Genomic DNA, 14,546 nt, shown 5'->3' with positions numbered 1-14,546 from the left:
ATCTGGAATGGCTACAAGTACCTCTTATGACATTGTAGATGTAATATAAGCAACTAGTGCTTGGTCTCTTTTCATCCAAGTCACAAATTCAGGATTTCTAACATATACTGTAGTAGATTCTCCTTTGATGTCCCTTTTTTCTCGTGATATGAACTCAGGAGGAACTGGAATAGATTCATCCAGATGTCCAGAAAGATCCTGACTCCTAATGAAAGGTATGATTTGCCTCTTCCAAGTCAAGAAGTTACCATTATTTAACTTTTCAGACTCGAGTTGACTGAGGAAACTGGAAGAAAGAACCGATTGGTTAGGAAGTGAATCCATGTTTCACAGTATTAAGAGTGTGTTCAGCACAATCTGCCTACAGTTTCTATAGCCTTTTTTTTTTTGCAGAAACTAATTCAAGTCGATGGCTATCAGATTGTTGATTTGAAACAGAAATTAAATATCTATCAGTTTTCTGATTTGTATAGGAAATTGAATATTGGATATGAAAATCACAAAAAAAATTGTGAATATGAATTCCCACTCGGCATTGACTCAATGCTTTCAAGCTAAAGGAGATAAAATGGTAGAAATGAGGGTGTATCGGCTTGATCAGATCTGATCAAGGGTGCAGCTGGATCAAAATAGGGCCCCAAATGCTTGATTAGATCACGCTGTGATCAGAAACGAAAAACAGGGTATATTGATGACAGAATATAGAATGAAAGAAAGGCTTTGGGGTCGAAAATCTGGGCTGAGTCACTCAGTCATCTCTGAGTTGACTCAGATTAGGTAGGGAAGATATTTCGATCAGATCTGATTAGCGTCAGATCTGATCGAGTTCAAGAGACAGAAAAAAAAGAAGGCAGATCTGATTATCGTCAGATCTGATTGGGGAAAAGAAGGATTGGGGAAAAGAAAAATTTCAGACGAGATTGAAAAAAAAATTCAGACAAGATTGGGGAAAAAAAAAGAATTTTTCTTGACTTAGAAGAGAAAATCGAGAAGAGATAGATCTTTCAGACGTACCTTTGAGATCGATTCCAGTTTCAGCTGAAGCGTAGCTCTGACACCATGTTCGATTTTCAATCTCCAGGTCGTTCCACGCGTGAGAGCTGAGAAACAGAGAGAGATAGAGAAAGGGAGAGAGAAGCTGGGGAAAAAACCGATACCCTATTATCTAAGGGTCGGCTGCTGTGTAAACTCCCTTATATTAACATGCTGTTACAAAAATTAGGGTACTAAAGTACCCTCATTACAATAAATTATATTACACAATGCCATTAATGAGAAGTTAATGTCACGGGTCTGGATCTCCAGATCCATGACCCGTAACAAGGGAAAACACTTCTTCTTTTCAAACATCTCATAAGTTGTTCTGCAACACTACTAGGTTAGAGGCTTCAAAGTCAGGGATCATCCACCAAAACCGTGAGCAAGAAGAAATGGAGAGAAGGAGGCTGCTTTGAATACCCCAGAAAAATGTCAATCCTCTAGACATGTGGGGTTTCATCATTATATTGTTATCTTTCTATAACTGTTACAAAAGAAGTTATATATTACCCCCAGAGTATAATACACAGCAAATAAGAGATAAGGGGTAAAATAGGCAGGTAGAATTAAAAACACACAAAACGTGTTTTACAAAGTAACGCATTTCACAATGAATCCTGATGTGGAAAAATAGGCCAAAAGACACAAAAATGTTCAAATCTGCTCTTGTTTTCCAGAAAATAAAGAAAATTTATATCTCCTCAGTAGGAGGAGACATCAAACAAAATTTGCATCAATATTCTTCATTTCTAACTTTCTATCAACTGCAACCAAAAGAGCTTCAAACCCAAACACTAGCACACCAATCATTGGATCTAGAGCTGACATCAGCTACTATCCATCGAGTCCACCTCTAGCCGGGATTTGCTGCCCTTTAGTCTTCAAAAGCCACTCAATCTGGCTCTGATACGATACACAGGATTGCTAGGTTAGAGGCTTCGACACAATGCACAAAATTGAAGGGCCAAAATTTCTTTTACTGCATGAATAATGAACTTACAAGAGTTTGCCCTTTTATTGTGGCCACAAAGGCGATAAAGAAGAGAAATAAAAAAGGCCCAAAATAATCCTGAAGTATACAACGAAAAACTTAAGAGACTAACCATACATATATTCCAGCATTATACATAACAAATAGAAAAATACGATGTCCCTGGACACAACCAACCGATCATTTCACAATTTAATGAAGCAACTGGGTCATCATGCTCTTATAATTGAATATTAAAGTTGTTACCTAGTCAGCAACAAGAAACAAAGGTGGACAAAATTGTACCTTGTTACGTGCATCTCGGGCCTTTTTCCTGTCCTCCTCCATGGCAACATGAAAGCCATCAACATCAACAGTTAGTCCTCTTTCTTCTGCCATCAACTGATAATTTGGAATCCAAGAAAACAAGAAAATAGCTGACCATTATATTCAATACCAAATTTCTATGTAATTTAAAGCCCAAAAAATGAAAAAATAGGTCAAACCTGAGTCAGATCCATGGGAAATCCATATGTGGACCACAACACAAAAACATCCTGTAGTTGAAAGGGGTTCAGAAAATTAGCAAAATGTAATGGGAATGTCAACAAGGATCCAAACATTCCATTTCATATTTTAACAGGCATGTCTTGAAGACAAGGATGTCTCCCTAACATAATGATTCCACTAACAACAAAGACAATAGAAACAAAAAAAAAATCTATAAACTGTAACCTGAAAGGAATTAGTTGAAAATATTACACCATTTTCCAGAATATCTGCTCAAAAGTATGACAAAGAAGCAGAAACAAGCTCAAGCAACATTCAAGGTCTGTCTCAGAGACAAACATGAGACAAAACATAGATAGAATGAATGGGAGTTGAGTATAACTAGGACATAGGGTGCACGTGGTACATAATTATGCATGTATATTATTGTGCTTGTATATTGAAATTTGACTACATAAAGCAGAAAAGCACAAATGATGCAAATGTTTGACAATAAATCCATGTTGATATTTAAAATAACAATAACCAATGACAATTTAAAGAAAGTAATACAAAATAAAGGATCAAAACTGAAAACTAAACACAAAAGATAGGGACACAGTGTCAACCAGATCTCATACAGGTTTGACTATGTCCATGAAATATTGCATATCCTGTGACTGCCTATGTAGTGTAATGTCTGCAATGAAGTAGAAAGGAAAGCAAGAATATGCCACTCATGGCCTTACAATACACACAATAATGTGCATAACTAAAGACCACTTATGAGTCAATACAAGCACAATAGCCCCTTAGGGGGCAAGAACACCATAAAAAATATAGAATTTATTGAGGATCAAATGCTAGAGAGAAGCATAATGCAAGAGAAGGGGGAGATCCCCTTTATATAGGTAAGAGGGGCTCTATAGAGCCCTTGAGATGAGCTAGAAATAGCCATTAGGAGCTCCCAACAGCTCTATTTGGTCAAAGACCAAATAGCCCTTAGTCAATACAAAAAGACAAAAAATATAAGAAAATTATAAAAGACTAATGTGCCTCTAATGGGCACAGGCTATTACAAGGACTGAAATGACCAAAATACCGCTAATGGGTATAACATGTTACAACAATATATAAACAATATAATATACATACATATTTATATGTATATATGTATATACACATATATATAAGTATATATAATTAAATATATATACTTGTATGTACATATCATAGTCACCTGGATCATTAAAGGTAATTTTTTGATGAGGGTATTTCTCAAAGAGATTTTCAAAAGTTGATAAATCTTGGGAATATCTCAGAAGTTTAAATATTTGAAAAAAAATATATAAATAACAACAAAACAACTAAGAAAATAATAGGTTTTGCATTATTTTTCTTTCAAAAATATAAAGAAACATGTCTTAACGGTTTTAAAATATAAAAGAAACACAAAAAATAGAAAATGCAAATTTAAAATAAATAAATAAATATTTTTTCTCAAAAAATATCACGATATTATTCCAATATTTTTTTGGCAATATTTTCAAAATATCGGCAATATCGGTGCCAGTTGTACATATTAATACTCCCCCTCAAACTTACGATGTGACCAGTGAAAGTATGTGAAGTAATAAAACCGGGGAAAATGAATAAAACTGGGGAAAATGAAGCGCTTTTATAAAGAAATCGATCAGCTGAAATTTCAATGCTACATAAGAAAGGATGATAGTCTTCTTAAGATATTCTTCCACACTGGTATGTTTGGTGTGTTCATGAAACGTGTGATTGCCAGCTATGTAGATGGCGCTTTTGTTATCACAGCACAACTTGGAAGGTGAATAATGACACTTTCTATTGTTTCTTACACTTCCAGGGATACCAACGAATCACTTAAAAAATACAAAAACAAGTAGTTGAGTGTCTATCTTTGGGATCTCCTCCCTAGTCAGAATAAGAATATGCAATTAACTCAAGTGGAGATGAAGAAGATAAGGAGGGACGACTCAAGAGAAGTTGAGGCTCTAGAAGAAGCCTCCAAATAAGGCCCTAAATTTTTTTTCATTGTAGATAAAAATTCTATTATTTATTAAAAGGTTGCACCTTTTTTTAATTCTTAATATCCTCCATATTTACTAATTGGGTTCATATATAGGAGGCCCCTCCAAAATAGGATCCAAACCATTTGCATCCTGATCTGGATCCTACTAAAGTATATACCCTACTTGGATACACAATTACAAGGAAAGAATTTAGCTCTTGTCGAAGTTTGAGTTAAACTAGAACCGGACTGCATTTTCGAATGCAAGAATATTGAAATGGAATTAATTCATCCTATTGGTAGTCATATTAAGATATGGATTTCTTTACTGGGTAAATGCTAAACAGACTTCAAGTCAGTTTGAGATTCAATCCAAACCTTGGGCAACGAGAGCAGATCAGTGATCCACCAAATCACTTTAAGGAAAGTGATTTGGCATCCTCACCGTATACAAATTGCATAAAGTCGTGGGATGATGCAATGGACAGTGAAGATGTCAAATCTGCTCTGGTTCGCAACATAGGACTACAAACCGGCACGCTAATGCCTAAACAAATATTGTTTCATTAAATAATTTGAGGCAATGAACTTTAAGACCGTGCAATCTTTTTATAAAAACAAAAAATAGAAAAAAGTAGTGTTGTCCAACTTGGACTTTCGGTTGGTCGTGGGGGATCCTTCCACAGCCGTGTATTTTATCTTTTTCTCTTTAAATATTAAAACATTACAAAATATAAAACACTCAATCTTTTTTTTCTCTCATTTTTTTATTATTTTATGGCACGTACTGACTCGCTAAGAAATTTTGAGAGGAAAAGGGAGGCCCCTCCAAAATAGGAGGCCCTTGGCGGTGGCCTTAAATATCAATGAGGTCAGCCAACCCTGAAGAAAAGAAAAGTCCTTTAGAGACAAATGTTTACAAATATCGAATAATCCTCATGACAGCACTCATGTGCACGATAGTAGGAGAATGCTGAAATTGGCTGGTTGTATGTAGTATGTACAGAGTGAGAGATGTCAAGTTTGGTGATAGTTAAGTAAGTCAAGACCTCAATCATCTATCGATAAGGAGTGAGGTCATATAAGGGTGTTCCATCATCAAATTTCATCTTCGCATTTATTACTTCAGGTGTGTTCACCCTCTTATCATCAGTGATTTCAAACCTCTCAATGATCTTTATAGCAAACTTGGACTGAGTTAGTAAATAACCACGAGGGGAGTAGGCTACCTCTATCCCCAAAACGAATCTAAAAAAGCCTAAATCAATCATTTTAAAATTTTGTTTAAGAACATTTTTAATATAAATTACTCTGTATTTTGTCTCCTCCAGTAATGATCATATCATAGACATAAAGAAGTAAAATAACAATGCTTGCATCAAACTTCTTAACAAACAAGGCAGTGTCATTAACAATGTTGTAAGTATTGTAGTATATTGTACAAAAAATATAGTTACTATGTATTCTAATGCTACGATACACCCCCTGCATCATACAATACAATATGTATTGTACGATACACATTTGTAAGACTAGGAAGCGGAAGCGGGAAACGATACGAAAAGCAAAGTGATGCATTTTAAAATGTATAGGAAGCAAGGAATAAAAAAAGAAATATAAGAATTGAATGGGAATCAAAATGAAACACAAATAAAAACTAAAATAAAAGTGAAATATTAAATTTCATATTTTTTTAGTGTAAAAATTAAATTTTTAACAAAATATAAAAATGATGACTACAAATTTAGAGAAAGCACATGGAAGTGAGTGAGAAGAGTAAGAAAAAACACATAAAAAACAGGAAAATTTGAGTAAGAGAACGTATAAGAAGAATAGATGAAACGTGTGGAAAGCATATGAGAAGTATGGGAGAATCGAAGTTCTCATCAAGTTTCGAAAGAAAGTATCGCACTTCCAAAGCAAGCTTCCCACCTATCTAAGAAGCTTCTAGTAACTCTACTTCAGACGCACTTTAAAAGGGTGAAGAGACTCAAAACTTTTTTTTACTTTGGGTTTTAAAGACCTTCCTATGGCTGATTTCTCCATTTGTGGAGGGCATTAGAGGGAAACCCACGCACCCATAGGAGGCTTGAGAGCGTTTTAAGGTTTGATTCTTGCACAATGAAAAGGCCTTTGTAGTTTTCTTAAGAGTACATTTTCACCCAATTTTTACACAAGGGAGTGAGATAAGGTAAAAAAATCCTCATTCTTTGCTTCATTTATGTATGATTGAAGTAAAGAGGGTAAGCTCCTTTTTTTTCTTATGCTTTTAGAATATATTACTTTATTTTAGTTTTTTTACCGTTAATCCCAAATTTGTGTCCTTAAAACTCAAAATTTGTCCATAAGTGTGTTATTGAGCATTGTGTTACATATTTGTAGTGATTAGAATTAGTAATTTGTGTTCTAAGAGGTCGATGGAGGGTGGAGATCTTGGAAGATGCCTATCAATGGATCCTGCATTGAAATATGTACATCAGTTGACTTGGAGTTGTGTTTAAAAGAAAAAGTGAAGTATAACTTTGTGGTTTTGTAATGTATGGAGGATTGTATAGATTTAAATGTCATGTTGCGGGGCATAGAAACTACACCGTGAAATTATGTACACATCGCATGCCTACTGATATCCATGTTGAGCTTCTTACTACTCTTATAGAAGATGATAAAAGAAAGACGAGTACTTACAACATTTGTGGAAAAGAAATAGACAGAGGTGATCCTTGATTTAGAAGATGAAGATGCCCCATTTGTTAACATATATTGTCATTATATATATATATAGAGAGAGAGAGAGATACATATATATTTTATATATGTATATGTATATGTGTATATATATACATATATTTTTTTGTAATACCCACTAGGGGTAAAATAGTCTTTTCACATGTATAAACGCATATCCAATAGAGATGCTTTTTCCACTTTCTTTATTATCTATTTCCTTATTTTTCTTTTTTCTCTTTTATATTGAAAGAGGGGTCCACCATAGAGTCGTTGGACCCCTCCAACGGTCATAAATATGACCATTGGAGGGGCTCCAACGACACTATGTGGAGCCCCTATTTGGTTCTTTTTGTGTATAAATAAAGGGCTTTGCCCCACTACTTTGTAAGCATGTTTAAGCTTTTATGACTAAGAGTTTACATATTTTTTAGCTCTCTCTCATATTGTGTGTGTTAATCAATTGTCACTTTGTGGCTTATTGTATTTTTGCCCATTAGTAGTCTATTGCTTGTATGCTTGTGCATCTCTTAGTCACTTAGTGACATTATCTTTTTCATTAGTGTTTCATTACATGGTATCAAAGCTTTGTTTGAGAAAGCATTATTGAGGTACTCTCACTTACATTTGAGAAGTTTTAAATATCGTTCACTTATTCTTCTTTAACTCCCTCCATGATGGCCGACAAAGATACAAAGATCAATCTTTCATTCAAATTGAATGAACCCAACTATAGAATGTGGGCAGCCGCTATGAAAAACAACCTCAAAGATAAAAGACTTTGGGGATCATTCAATTCTTCTCCACGCTATCTTGCACACCACGCTCCACTTCAAAATCACAGCTTAGATACCATGTAATGAAGTAGAAAAGAAAGCAAAAAGATGTCACTTATGGGCTTACAATACACAGAAAAATGTGCACAACTAAAGATGTTCCCTTGTGACTTACACTGTAAAGTTGCGTTTAGAATTTGTTTTGCTTTTGTTAAGTCTGATGTAAGTTGCCCGGTTCAGGTGAATCAATACCCCGAAGGGGTAGCCCGTATACTTGAACTGCAATAGCCTGCGGGCAAAATTGTGAATGAATCAAATGTGTTGAGCTTTCTTTTATTCACCCTCATTGTGATTATTTCTTTTGATTGCAATTATTCTCCCTCTATTCTCTCTTGCTCTCTTGCACTCTAATTACAAGCTTCCGCGACTGGAAAGTGAGCTGACAAGTAGACTTGCGGCGATAAGGAAGGACCGTCGCGCCGCGCTTGCCTATTGAAAGAAATAGGCTCATGACAAGTAGAAACAAAGCTCGTTCTCGTGCTGGGGAAGGGATTCCGGAGTCAATGTCGACAGACACGCCGACAGGCTGCGATTTGTGAGCAAGACATCGTGGCGCCTTATCAAAACTTGCGCAACACCAAAAGCATGGCAATTGCCGAAGCTGAGGAGATGGGTTCACCTCGAGGCCAAGAGGAGATAGCCGCAACTGTCAACAGACTGGTGGAAGATGTGACTCCGCACGAAAAAGTAATTTCACGTGCAGTTGAATCATTCGATGGACTGAATGATGTGGTGGTGAGCCTGCAAGAGCAGATATCTTGTTGGTTGAACAGGTCACTTCGTTGACGACAACAATGATCGACTTGCAGACTGAAGTAAAGGAGCTTCAGTTGAAGAACCGAACATTGCAGCGGACAGTGACCCTGAATGGCGGAAATGGTGAGAGGCCATCAAGGATTGATGTGCTAAGACCTGCAAAATTCAACGGTTCTCGTGACAGCAAGCCATTGAGAATTTTTTGTTCCAAGTAGAAGACTACTTGGATATTCAGAATGTGATCGTTGAAGATCTTAGGATCAAGGCTGCAACAGCTCTACTCGATAGAGATGCTATCGCTTGGTGGAGGCGGAAGCGCAGTGGCATGGAGAGGGGTCAATGTGTGATAGACACCTTTGACGACTTCAAAATGGAGTTATGCAACTTCTTCATGTCAAGGAATGCGCAGAAGCAGGCGTACCGGATGGTTGGCGAGCTTAAACATACTCGTTCGTTGCAAGACTATGTCAGAATGTTCCAGAAGCTTATGTTGAAAGTGCCTAACATACCAGAAGATGACAAGCTCAACTGGTTAATTGTGAGACTTCAGCCAAGGGTACAGTGTGAAGTGGAAAGGAGCAATCCCCGTATTTTGGAAGATGTGTATGTGGCGGTCGAGCGCTTAGTTGACACTCAGCGCAAGCCCTTCATCCCAGCAACCAAAGTCTGTAAGAAGCCTAACCATGAAGGCAAGAAGGATGAACAATGCGACAACAAGGGTGAGGCGGCGACACGACATCAATCCGACAAAAAACAGAACTACACAAAGTATAACAACAGCAACAAGGGTACGGTTTTAACATGTTGGTTCTGTGGAGATAGGCATATTGTCAGGCAGTGTCCAAAGCGCCTCGTGAAGGACGATGGGTATGCCAATACTGCACAGGAAGAATGCAGTGATACTGAGACCATGCAATCGCGGATGGGAGTCATGCGGTCGATCAACGCAGCTAGAAGTTGTGCAGTTAAGAACATGCAGGTTAGCAAAGAAGTGATTTATCTCAAAGTCATTACGAATGAAAAGTCTACTTCAGCAATGGTAGACTCCGGGAACACACACAACATTGCCTTGCGGGAAGAGGCAGAGTGGTTGGGCTTGAAGCTCGGGCCAAAGCAAAGGACCATCAAAACGGTGAACTCTGAGGCCAAGCTCATCCTTGGTGAAGCAAGAGATGTGGCTATCCAGGTGGGGAGTTGGGCCGGCAAAGCCAACTTCTCTGTGGTGCCCTTGGACGATTTCAAGATGATTTTGGGTATGGAGTTTCTGTGGAGCCAGAATGTTATGATGCTGCCAAAGTTTAACACGTTGACGATCATGGGGCCAAATCTGTCCCACACAGTGCAGCGCCTTACGCAGAAAGGCAACTCTGCAGTGTTATCGGTGATGCAGCTGAAGAAGGGTGTCAAGCATGGGGAGCAAACATTCTTAGTTGTTGTGCACGCAGAAGAAGGAAAGGTAGAGGCAGCAATGTCGCCGACCCTAGCCTCACTATTGGAAGAGTTTTGTGAGGTGATGCCTCCAGAATTTTCAAAGCGTCTTCCACCAAGACGCGACGTCGACCATAAGATTGAGCCGACCCCGAGAGCGAAGTCTCCCGCAATGGTTTCATACCGCATGGGGCCAACGGAGTTGAAGAAGCTGCGCAGGCAGTTAGACAAGATGTTGGATGCATGCATCATTCGTCCATCGAAAGCCCCATTTGGCGCCCCAGTCTTATTTCAGATGAAGCATGACGGCTCAAAGCGATTGTATGTGGATTACCGTGCGCTAAACAAGGTCACGGTAAAGAACAAGTACTCATTGTCACTAATAGCAGACTTGTTCGAATGGTTGGGCAGTGCTCGAGTCTTTTCAAAGCTAGACTTGAGATCGGGTTACTGGTAGGTGAGGATTGCAGATGGCGATAAGCCGAAAACAACTTATGTCACCCGCTATGGTGCTTACGAATTCTTAGTAATGCCATTCGGGTTAACGAATACTCTAACCACGTTCACGACCCTAATGAATCAGATTTTCTACCCGTACTTAGACAAGTTTGTGGTAGTCTACTTGGATGACATTGTGATCTACAATAACATGAAGGAACATGTCGGGCACTTGTGAACAGTGTTTCAGGTGCTGAAGGAGAATGACCTATGTGTCAAACGAGAGAAGTGTCTCTTCGAGCACGAGAAAATCAGCTTCCTTGGCCACATTGTGGGGCGTGGTGTGATGCGCATGGATGGGCAAAAGATAAGAGTCATCCAGGAATGGGTTCCGCCAAACAGAGTGCCAGAGTTGCGGTCATTCCTTGGTTTGGCAAACTACTATCGGTGTTTCATCGAAGGCTATTCCCTCATTGTTGCGCCCCTCACTGACCTGTTAAAGAAGAATCGAGTATGGCTCTGGACAGGAGCGTGCCAAGATGCCTTCGATGGCTTGAAGAAAGCCTTAGTGGAGGAGCCAATGCTAAAGGTAATTGATCACTCAAAACCCTTTGAGGTCCACACAAACGCATCAGACTTTGCCATCGGCAGAGTTATTATGCAGGAAGGTCATCTGATTGCATATGAGAGTCGTAAGCTGAAGGATGCAGAGAGGCGTTACACAGTGCATGAACGTGAGATGACTGTCATAGTGTATTGCCTCAGGACCTGACGGCACTACCTCTTGGGTGCCCAGTTCGTCGTCAAGACGAAAAATGTTGCCACGAGCATTTTTCAGACACAGAAGAAACTGACGCCCGAGCAAGCTCGGTGGTAGATGTTTTTTGCTGAGTTCAACTTTGCCTTGAAGTACAAGGTTGGAAAGACAAATGTTATGGCAGATGACCTGAGTCGTAGGGCTGAACTGGCAGCTGCGCGTACGGAGCCTTAAGAAGTGCATTTGGAGGACGTATTGCTGAGCCGCATCTGCGAAGGTACGCAGCAGGATCCAACAGCGCAACACCTTGTTTCTCTGGCGCAGGCAGGGAAGACTCGGTGATTTTGGCTACAGGATGGCCTCCTCGTAACGAAAAGAGGTCGTGCCTTCGTGCCGCGACGGGGAAGCCTCCGCCGAGAATTGCTTAAAAAATGCCATGATACAATATGGGTCGGTCATCTTGGTTAGGAGCGGACCTTAATACTCCTTGAGCGCAGTTACTATTGGTCACAGATGAGGAACGACGTGGAGGGATACGTGCGAACATGCCTCATCTTCCAGCAAGATAAGGGGACAAACCAAAAGACTGTCGGTTTCATTGAGCCTCTACCAATTCCAGAACATCATTGGGATGGCATCTTCATGGACTTCATTGTTAGTCTGCCAAAGGTAGAGGGCCTCAGTTCCATCCTGGTTGTGGTGGATCATTTCTCAAAGTATTCCACCTTCATCCCAGCTTTGAATGAGTGCCCCGCAGAGAAGACTGCAGAGTTGTTTGTAAAGCATGTGGTGAAGCATTGGGGCATACCAAAGAGCATTGTGAGTGATTGTGATGCTCGCTTCATAGGCAAATTCTGACGTGAAGGATTTCGGCTACTTGGCTCTGATTTGCTATTTTTAACAAGCTTTGATAAGCAGACAGATGGGCAAATAGAGCGCATCAACGGGATACTTGAGCAGTACTTTAGGCACTTTGTTAGTGCCAATCAGAAAAAATGTGTGAAACTCCTTGACGTGGCACAGTTTTGTTACAATCTGCAAAAAAGCGAGCCTTCAGGCCACAGCCCATTTGAGATAGCCATGGGGCAGCACCCACTGACCCCGCGCACTCTTGCCGCACAAGAAAAGGGAAGACCATCATTTGCCTATCAGTTTGTTCGTGACTGACACAAGTAGAATGAGTTGGTGAAGGCAATCTTACACAAGGCGGCAAAGAGAATGAAGAAGTGGGCGGACAAACATCGTCGGCATGCTGGGTTCCAAGTTGGGGTCCAAGTGTTGGTGAAGTTATATCCTAGTCGCACAGGCATCTTTCGCGGGCGGCACCGCAGACTGCTCAGAAAGTATGAAGGACCCTTCACCATCACAAAGAAGGTGGGCAAGCTGGAGTTGCCCCCAAACTTCAAGGTGCACCCGGTATTCCACGTGTGCAACCTCAAGCAATTTCATCCAGACAATGAAGATCCAGAACGCAACGTGTCATAATGCTCTCCCATCATGCAGAGGGCCCCGACAACACAACGAGCCGAGAAGCACCTCAATCAGATCCTTCGCCACAAGGTCAACTACTTGGGCGAAGCGAAGAAATACTTAGTGCAGTGAGAGGAAACAGTGAAACATACGTGGGAGCCAGCTTTCGGATGAACAGTCGCTACCCGGCTGAAGTCAGGGCTTACCATAAAACAGATGGTACCGAGGACAGCGCATGATTTGAAAGAGGAGTGTGTTCCCTTGTGACTTACATTGCAAAGTTGTGTTTAGAGTCTGTTTTGCTTTTGTTGAGTCTGATGTAAGCTACCCGGTTCCGGTGAATCAATACCCCGAAGGGGCAGCCCGTATACTTAAATTGTAATAGCCTGTGGGCAAAATTGTGAATGAATCAAATGCGTTGAGATTTCTTTTGTTCACCCTCGTTGTGATTGCTTCTTGTGATTGCAATTTTTCTCCCTCTATTCTCTCTTGCTCTCTTGCACTCTGATTATAAGCTTTCGCGATTGGCAAGCGAGTTGACAAGTAGGCTTGCGGCGGTAAGGACTGTCGTGCCACACTGGCCTATTGAAGGAAATAGGCCCGTGATAAAAGGCCACTTATAGGTAAATACAAAAACACAAGCATAATAGCCACTTAAGGGCAAGAACACCATAAAAAAATATAGAATTTATTGAGGATCAAATGCTAGAGAGAAGCATAATACAAGAGAAGGGGGAGATCTCCTTTGTACAGGTAAGAGGGGTTCTATAGAGCTCTTAGGAGCATCCCAAAAGCTAGAAATAGAGTCATTAAGAGCTCCCAACAGATTTATTTGGTCAAAAACCAAGTAGCCCTTGATCGATTCAAAAAAGACAAAAGTAAAAAATAAATAGAAATGACTAATGTGCCCCCTAACGAGAAAATATATATACATATTTATATGTATATATATGCATATACACACATATATATAAGTATATATAGTTAAATATATATACTTATGTGTTAAAAAGTGTACTCATCCATGTAACTATATATAATGTAATATATAATATTCTATATTTATTTATTATATTTTTATTTCTTTTCTATTCTTTTCTTTCTTTTTTTGTATTTTTATTTTTGTCTAGTTCAAATTGAACTAGACCTTAAACTATTCAAGATCCAACTAGATCTTGACTAGTCAAGGTAGTTGTTAGACTCCAACGGCTACAATTAGAGTCGTTGGACTAGCACCAACATCTCTATGGAACGCTTCTCTCTCTCCCTCACTTTATGTATAAATAAGGGGTGATCCCCCTCTCCATTGTAACAATGCTTTTATGCATTTCATACGAAAGAAATAAAGTTTATTATTTTATCTTTTGTGATCTTCCATTTATGCCCTTTTGTGGGTTATGAGTGTAGTGTCTTCAATAGACACCTATTACAAGCATTTGTGCTTTCGTGGAAGATACTCATTTCCTTAAATTGTGTCCAAGCTTGAAAGCTTCTAGATCTTGGAGAGTTTTCACCTCGTTTTCCATGCCTCCTTATAAAAAGTTGATTCATCTTCTTGTTCACAATTCAAGTGTCTTTTGGGCCAACAAAGTTGAAGAA

The 14,546-nt window shown here is 39.4% G+C and overlaps 1 protein-coding gene across 1 annotated transcript in view; it reads right to left on the bottom strand.

The window, feature by feature from the left end:
* The window catches only part of LOC149849227 (alanine--tRNA ligase-like), a 150,274-nt gene that overhangs the window by 92,892 nt on the left and 42,836 nt on the right, over positions 1–14,546 (bottom strand). Inside the window, exons 10-11 of the mRNA XM_089999002.1 lie at positions 2,515–2,565; positions 2,315–2,410 (exon numbers count right to left, since the gene is read on the bottom strand). Of these exons, the coding sequence (XP_089855128.1) occupies positions 2,315–2,410; positions 2,515–2,565 (147 nt within the window). The remainder of the gene's footprint in view (positions 1–2,314; positions 2,411–2,514; positions 2,566–14,546) is intronic.

Source organism: Nuphar pumila, chromosome 1 (genome assembly GCF_984573655.1).
Source record: "Nuphar pumila chromosome 1, dmNupPumi1.hap1.1, whole genome shotgun sequence".
NCBI lineage: Eukaryota > Viridiplantae > Streptophyta > Magnoliopsida > Nymphaeales > Nymphaeaceae > Nuphar > Nuphar pumila.
Note: the sequence above shows the minus strand (reverse complement) of the source record. Positions and strands in the feature narration are given on the sequence as shown.